At 54.4% G+C, this 8,388-nt stretch overlaps 1 protein-coding gene across 1 annotated transcript; it reads left to right on the plus strand.

Moving 5' to 3' along the window:
- The first annotated feature begins 6,221 nt into the window (after positions 1 to 6,221).
- Positions 6,222 to 7,571, plus strand: PNMA3 (PNMA family member 3). Its single transcript, XM_077145157.1, has one exon. It carries the CDS (start codon positions 6,222 to 6,224, stop codon positions 7,569 to 7,571), a length of 1,350 nt encoding a protein of 449 aa, XP_077001272.1.
- The last annotated feature ends 817 nt before the right edge of the window (positions 7,572 to 8,388 follow it).

The raw sequence follows: 8,388 nt of genomic DNA on the forward strand, positions 1-8,388 counted from the left end.
ACCAGGTGCTTAGGGGGTGGGGGCTTTGGGCTGCAGCCTATCCGCCCGGAGGTTGGGGAAGGCGGCTGCCGTCTCAGTTCAACCCCATGGACAGTGATTTCAAAGGTCAAGCCCGTGTAATGAAACCCTACATGAACTTGGGACACATGAAGCCAGGCTGAGCTTCCCTGATTGAGAACATGCATCGCTGTGCCAGGAGGGTGACCTGACTCCACTGGGGAGGACATGGAAGCTTGTGTCTGAGACCCTCCCGAACCTTGCCCTCTGTGTCATAAAGCTATAATCATAAGTATCATGCTTTCAGTGAGTTCTGTGAATTGATCTAGTGAGTTATCAAACCCAAAGAGGTGGCAGGAACTCTTGTGTTTGCAGCCAGTTGGTCGGAAGTGCGGGTGGCCTGGGCCAAACTAGTAGAGATTGGCCCTGAACCTGCGGGGTCCCGCCTGACTCGGGGGTGGGGTGGGGTGGCAGCTAGACGCTGTATTGAGCTGGATGGGTTTCTGCTGTCTTTGCAAGAGCTGCCAAGGGTTTGAATATTCTTCTCATCTGTCTATTCATATGAAAATTTTAGGATTTTCACAAGTTGACAATTGCAACTTTACACTGTCCTAAGACCCAATGTGGCCTTGGACTTCTGTTGGTTAGGAAGAATATCATCCAGGATACAAGGAAGCACATGAAATGGCACCAGATAATGGCCAAGCTTTACTTAAATTTAATTGTAAAACAAGTAAATTCTGCCCTTCTGTGTATTTATCCCTGGAAATTTCTTAAAATCCAAATAAAAAACTTCATGGATTCAAGAATGGTGATCCAGAGGAGAAATTGTAATCTGGGTGTAAAACATTGGATGCTTTTGACCGCCACCACCTGAGAGACCCCAAGAAAAACTATGCAGCTGAACCTTTCCCAAATTCCAAACTCACAAAACTGCGTGCAAAATAAAATGTTTGTTTTCAGCCAGAATGTTTTGGGAGTAATATGGCAATAGTACCCGGAAGAATTACGCAAACCACCTCAAGAACTCCTAGGAAAGAATAAAAAAGGAGAAATGGCCCACTTGCAAAGTGGGGAAAAAACATGAAAAGGAATTTCACAGATGAGGAATCAGAAATGGCTCTCTAACCAAGGTGTTACACTTCATTCATAATCAGAGAAACACAAAATGAAAGCCCAAGGAATTAAGAATGGACGTATCTCAGGATTGGCAACATTGAAAATCACATAGTAGCAACTATTGGTGTTTACCTGTGGCTTGGTGAGGTTAAAAATTGGGAAAGGTACTGAGAGGACAATTTGGCAATATGTCTTAAACATAGTCTTTGACCCAGCAATACCAGTGCCAGGTATAAACTCGAGTGAAACTCTCACCGAGTATTTAGAGCAGCACTGTTTGTGACAGCTAATAATGGGAAACAAATACCCATCAATGGGAAAGTTGTTAAAAAAAACTTTGGCACAAAAACACAGTGGAATACTGTACAGCAGTGAAAATTAATGAGCCATATTTGCATGTATCAAAATGGTGATTCTCAATGGGTGTCGAGGATGATAAAAAAGATGTTGTGAGTCTAAACAGAATTGTATAGTTGAAAGCGGTTAGAATGGGACATTTTGAGTTGTATATATGTTACTACAATAAAAAGTTGTACACTTTTTGTGTACACACTTAATGATCAGTGGATAAAATAGATGAAAACAGAGAATGTATGATTTACATAAAGTTTAAAACATGCAAGACATGGTTTGTGGTCTAAAGAGGAGCCTACAAAGAAGGGCATGGATTGACTGAGATGCCCAAGCAGTTCCAAAGCTTCTCAGAGTAAACATATTAAAATCTATCAGTTTGACCCTGATGTTCCCAAATCCTTCTCTCCTGACTCCAGGACATCCTATTTGGTCTATTCTGCACCCTACTTGGTTATATGGAGGCAGGTGACAGGAGGGGAGGTGCACAGCCAAAGGGGATGAGAAGATGGTACTGTGGGGGGGGGGATTTGCTGTCCCCACCACTACCTCGGTTTGGGACCCATGTGGCGTTGCATCCTGCCCTCAGAACAATGGGACTTGGCACAGGAGAAGCCTGGGCCACATTGCTCCTGGGGGTGCTGCAGGGGTTAGAGCTTTTGGGGGCCACAGTGGACAGCACAACAGATCTGGATGGAGATACAAACTCAAAGAATTCTATACTTCTGTAAAAGCCCATTGCCGACTTAACAGGGGTGTCCTACAGTTGCCTTCCAGACATACAAGTGAAACATCCAAGGGCACTGTGCTGGTTTGAAAGTGTTATGTACCCCAGAAAAGCCATGCTCTCTTAATCCTAATCCAATCTTCTGGGGGCAGACCTATCGTTTGGGTGGGACCTTTTGATTAGGTGGTTTCCATGAGATGCAACCCTGCCTGTTCAAGGCAGGTCTTAATTAGTTTAATGGAGTCCTTAAAAGAACTCATATAGAGAGAAAATGCTCAGAGATGAAAAAGAGAGCAGATGCCTAGATTCCGAGGTTTGGAGATGCAGAAGGAAACCTCTCCAGGAGATGCCAGAAGGACCACAGGAGCTGAGAGAGCCATTTGAAACCAGAAGCTGTGAGAGGACAGCAGATATCTCCATATGTTTTCCCATGTGACAGAGGAACCCCAGACATAATTGGCCTTTCTTGAGTGAAGTATCCTCTTCTTGATGCCTTAATTTAGATACATTTGTGGCCTTAGAACTGCAAACTTGTAATTTAATAAATCTCCTTTGTAAAAGCTAATCTATTTCAGGTATATTGCATTCTGGGGGCATTAGCAAGCCCAAACAGACACTTTGAAACAGTTAACAACAGCAGTTGCCTCAGTCTCAAGCAAACTGACAGAATCCACAGCAGCATCTAACATAATAAGACTAACGGTCTCTACAAATACTTCCACCACCTTAAAGTCTACAGCAAATATAACAAGTATTTCATGAAGCACATCCCAACATCCTCAGTGGCCAGTGTTGTCCTCAGAGATTCAGTGATGTCTGCTTCTTCATTGTAACAATCACAGCCACAGTTAATTCTAAGGAAAATAAAAGATCGAAATTTGACATTGGCAGCTTTGTTGGTGGTATTGTATTAACACTGGGAGCTTTATTTATTCTTTACCTTGGATGCAAAATGTATTATTCAAGAAGAGGCATTCATATAGAACCATCAATGAACATGATACCATCATTTAATGAAATCCAAGGACCAAGGAAAGAAGAAAGACTGCTGCAGCCCTATTAATTAAGCTTTGGGTTATTATTAGTTAAAAAATACTCTTTTCTTGAAAATAGTATAAAAAGGCCATACATATAGCAAATAATGTATTATGCAAATGTTCTTCATGATTATTAAAGGTAAAAATGTTAAAAAAATTTCACTGCACTGGGCTGGGACCTCTACAGACTTCTTCCCTGAATCATTTCAGATACCCCTTTTGCCTTGACACTATTGAGGATCTCCCCTTGATGTCTCAGCAGGTCCTCAGACTCGATTGGCCCCAAACGGAACTTTCATGTCCTCAATGTAAGAGTTGGAGACTGAGGCTCAGGGAACGTGACTGGCTCAAGGTCAACCATGAGTAAATGGCAGAGCGTGGATCAGAGTGCAGCTTCCAGGCCACCACGCTCTTTCATTGCCTTTTCCATGAGCGCAAAATCCTGATTTGGAAATTGGCAACCAAGTGTTTTTGTGACAGAAATGGATTCAGAATAACCTCTTCAATGTTTTTTTTTTAAAGGAAAAAGGCAGATATGATTGTCTCTTAAAGCATCCCAGCAACGTCCTTATGCAGTGGCAAGCAAGTTACTAATTTGGGAGGAAGACAATTTTGCCATTTTCCTATATGATCATAAGTAAGAAAACCTATTATTTTGAAATTGAGTTCATATTCTAGCTAGTAAATTGAGAGGAAGAGTTTTCACAGCGATTGCAAGAGGACAAGAGAAAAAAAATGTTAATGTAGATGAAGCAACCAGTGGTCTAATCAAATAGTGATGGGCTCTGTTTTCTGGCTGCTAAAACAAATGCCATAAAATGGATGGGCTTATACAATGGGAATTTATTGGCTTATGGTTTTGAGGCTAGGAGAAGTCCAAAATCGAGGCGTTAGCAAGGTGATGCTTTCTCCCCAAAGCCTGTGGTGATCTGTGTCTGACTGCCGGTAGTCCTTGGTCCTTGGCTTTTCCATCACATGGGAATGCACATGGTGGTGTCTTCTCCTTTCTCTTACAAGTCCCTTGACTTCTAGCTGCTCCCTGGAGCTTCTCTGTCTGAACTTCACTGCTTGTAAAGGACTCCAGTAATCTGGATTAAAGTCCAATTGCATTTGGTTGGGTCATCCTTTAATTAAAGTCACATCTTGATGAGATCTTCTTTACAATGGACCCATACCCACCAGAATGCGGGCCAAGACCAAGGACATGTCCAAACTGGCGTACACAATTCAATCCCCTTCAGGCACCAAGAGGATCCTGTTTCAACTCTGCCTGTAATAAGGTATGTGACCTTGAACATGTCCCTTAGCTTCTCTGAGCCTCAACCTGTCAAATGAGGATAATGATAATACCAACCTCAGACGGTTCGTTGAGGAGTCAAAAGAAAATGATGGCCCTTTAGAAATGACTATCTCGTCTGACCCAGGGGAAAGCCCTTGAGGGTCAATGTTTCTTGGTCCACTGACCCAGGTAGGCAGACAAGCAGAATACTGGCCACCCAGGAACGGGTGGGAAGTCACATGGGCAGCTCTGTGCTATCACCCAGGACATCATTGCTTTTCAGACCTGGCTGGGTGGGTGGGCCCCAGCTGCGTATCAACCCCAAGGCCCTCCTTACTGGGTGGGGCCCGGCAGGAACACTCAGAACACCGGTGCCCTCGGCCTGTAGAACAGTCACTCCCTTAGTTCAACTGTCGTCTGGGACCTGACTGACACAGCAGAACCCAGGTCCCCACCTGTAGAGGAAGACAGGCCTAAGGTGGGCGGGTGGGGGTGGTGGACCCGGTGTCGGGAAAGCAGTTTCTTGGCCCGCAGGACTGGCAGGCCTGCCATGGAGCGGCCCGGGCGGACCAGCACATTCCTCACCCTTCCTGGGGCCCCAGGCACCCGGGCCACCCCGGGAGTATGAGAGAAACGCGTTGGCCGGCGGGGTGGACAGATGCGGGGCTGGGGTCTGCGCGTGGGCGCAAGTGTATCTGTCCCTCTGAACGAGACCCGGGCCGGGGGCTCCTCGCCGAGCGCCGCTCAGGGTCCGACCCGGATGGGGACGGGAGGGCGGGAACAGACAAAGAGGCCCTAGCAAGGTAACCCGCTGCAGCAGGTGTTCGGACCTGTGGACAGCCGCCGACGTCTCGGGGGGCGTGGGGGGGTTTGGGGGACGTTTCGAGGCGAGGGGCTGAGCTGGGCCCGGGGTGCGGGACGGAGGCGAGCACGAGGCGCGCGCACTCGTGGGCACCGACTCTGGGACCCCCGGCGGCCCCACCTGGGCTCGCGCCCCCTCGAAGCTCTGCGGGGGGGGGGGGAACGGATGACGTCATTCGGGGGCTCGGGGCGCCCGCGGCGGCGGCGACAGCCCGGCCGCGTGACCCACGCGCGCCAATGGCCCGGCGGTCTCCCGGGCGACGCGAGGGTCCGCGCTCCGCCGCCGCCGCGCCCCCGCCCCGCGTCCGCACTGCAGAGAGCCGCGGCGAGCAGGAGCGGGAGCCCGAGCAGCAGCGGGAGCGCGACCGCGGCAGGAGCCGGAGCGGGGGCGGGCCCACGTCCAGGGCCTTGCGAGCGACAGAGGGTGGGGGTCGGGGCGCCGAGGGCCGAGAGAGCGCGAGACAGGGGCGCACCGTGGGACCCACACTGGGAAGGGAACCGCCCCGGGGAACCGGTACGGGATGGGGGCTGCAGGGGGGTGGGTGGGCTTGGCCCGGCGAGACCCCGCTGTTTCGGCCCTCCCGGGACGGCTGCAGCACCCGGCAGAGGGCTGGGAAGGAAGGTGGGGGGAGGGGCCGGCCGAGCGGATTCCGGGGCCGCAGCGCCGGCGGCGTGCAAGGAGGCGTCGGGGTGGGGGGAGTGGGGTCAGGAATTAACCTCGCTCTCGCCCCTTGGTATTCACAGGCTGTGCGTTTCTGGGGCTTTCCGCCTTCGCCAGAGCTGCTGGTCCAGATTTGTCCGCATCCCACTCTGATCCCGCCCCCAATTAGCATCCGCGAGACCCGGGGCCATGCCTTTGACCCTGCTGCAGGATTGGTGTAGGGGGGAGCATCTGGACGCGCAGAGGTCCATGCTCATCCTGGGGATTCCCGAGGACTGTGGCGAGGACGAGTTTGAGCAGACGCTGCAGGAGGCTCTCAAGCACCTGGGCAAGTACAGGGTCATCGGCAGGATGTTTCGGAGGGAGGAGAACGCCCAAGCGTTTCTCCTGGAGCTGGCGCAAGATCTCGACTATGCTTTGGTCCCCAGGGAGATACCGGGGAAGGGGGGGCCCTGGGGAGTGGTGGTAAAGCCGCTGAACTCCGACGGGGAATTCCTCAACCGCCTGAACCGCTTCCTGGAGGAGGAAAGGCGGACGGTGTCGGACATGAACAGGGTTCTGGGGTCCGAGGCCGATTGCCCAGCCCCCAGACTGGCCATCTCACCTGATTTCTGGACCTGGGCCCAGACCCTGGGGGCTGCCGTGCAACCTCTGCTAGAGCAAATGCTGTACCGAGAACTGAGAGTGTTTTCTGGGAACACCGTGTCCATCCCGGGGGCGCTGGCCTTTGAAGCCTGGCTCGAGCATACGACCGAGGTGTTGCAGATGTGGCAGGTGCCGGAGGGGGAGAAGAGGCGGCGCCTGGTGGAATGTCTGCGGGGGCCCGCCCTGCAGGTGGTCAGCGGGCTGCGGGCCAGCAACGCAGCTGTCACGGTGGAGCAGTGCCTGGCGGCGCTGCAGCAGGTGTTCGGACCCGTGGAGAGCCGCAAGATCGCCCAGGTGAAATTTTGTCAGGCCCAGCAGGAGGTAGGGGAGAAAGTCTCCAGCTTCGTGTTACGCCTGGAACCCCTGCTCCAAAGAGCGGTAGAGAAGAACGCCGTGTCACGGAGGAACGTGAACCAGGCTCGCCTGAAGCAAGTTTTGGGGGGGGCCACACTGACTGACAAGCTCCGGGACCGGCTGAAGCTGCTGAGACAGCGCAGGAAGCCCCCGGGCTTCCTGGCCCTGGTGAAGCTGCTGCGCGAGGAGGAGGAGTGGGAGGCCACGTTCGGTCCGGAGAGGGAGCGGCCCGCCCCCGCCCCCCGGCCACCCGCCCGAGCCAGCGGGCTCAGGGCGTGCCCCGGCCTTGTCCTGGGGGGCAGTGTCCAGGCGAGGCCTTCGCGGCGGTCCCGGCGCCGCAGGGGCAGAGGCCCGCACCGGCGCGGGGGCGTGCTGAGGGCGGGCTCCCGGGGCCCAGGACGGCGCAGACGCCACACGTTCTGCTATGGCTGCGGGGAAGACGGCCACATCAGGGCGCTGTGTTTCAATCCCCCGAACCTGGCCCTGGTAAAGCAGAGGAGACAGGCTGCGAATGAGGCGGGAAACGGGAGCCGGGCTTGAGACGCGAGCCAGCCCAAGCCCAAGCCCAAGTAGGCTCAGGAGAGCGGGGCGGCGTTCCTCAGCCCGGGCGGAGGACGGGCAGGGGGGCGGCTGCAGGGACAGCTGGAGGCGACCGCGGGGCGGAGGAGCAGGGCAGCCGGGTCAACACCGAGCTCCCGAGCCCTCTCCCAGCCGGAGGGGACTCCATCGACGACACCGCCCGTGCTTCAGTGGGCGCCAGCAGCATGCCACCCACGACGAGCCAGAGCCACCAGCAAGGGCCTGCCGCACCCAGTAGTACGAGTACAGTGCCCAGATCTGAGGGTAAAGGAGGTGCGGCCAGAGGCTTCCACCACGGAATCGGACACATGATCGGGCCTCCCCTGAACGCCCACCCTGTAGGCTCTGAGCTCCGCATGGGGATCGGCCCCCAACCGCCCCCCTGGGGCCTGGAGGAGCCCTCCCTGGGGCCACCCCCGCTTGGGGCAGTGCCCCCCATGCTAGGAAGAGCCGGCAACAGTGAGGAAGCCCCGCGCGGCGGAGAGGTAACGCCAGAGGGCATGGAGCGCAGGGTCCACACCGTCTTCGGGATCGTCTACGCGGCCTCCCAGGGGCCCCAGGAAGGTGGCGCCCTCAGGCCCCTACGCGAGTGAAGTCCGGAGCCACCAGGCCCCTGGGAGCCCAGCGGTAGGCCCTGGTCACTGGCCTCCCCCAGCGTCCAGCAAGGGCTCTGGGCAAGGAGAGCCGGACTGTCGGGGGAGGGGGGGGACCGTGGGTCAGAGCCTCTGCCGAGCTGGGCGGGAGGGGGCAGGGCTGTGGGGACCCGGTGCACAGCGAG

Source organism: Tamandua tetradactyla, chromosome X (genome assembly GCF_023851605.1).
Source record: "Tamandua tetradactyla isolate mTamTet1 chromosome X, mTamTet1.pri, whole genome shotgun sequence".
NCBI lineage: Eukaryota > Metazoa > Chordata > Mammalia > Pilosa > Myrmecophagidae > Tamandua > Tamandua tetradactyla.

Bases quoted from the DNA above. Each gene is read 5' to 3' on its own strand.
- PNMA3 (XM_077145157.1), top strand. From the start codon at position 6,222: ATGCCTTTGACCCTGCTGCAGGATTGGTGTAGGGGGGAGCATCTGGAC.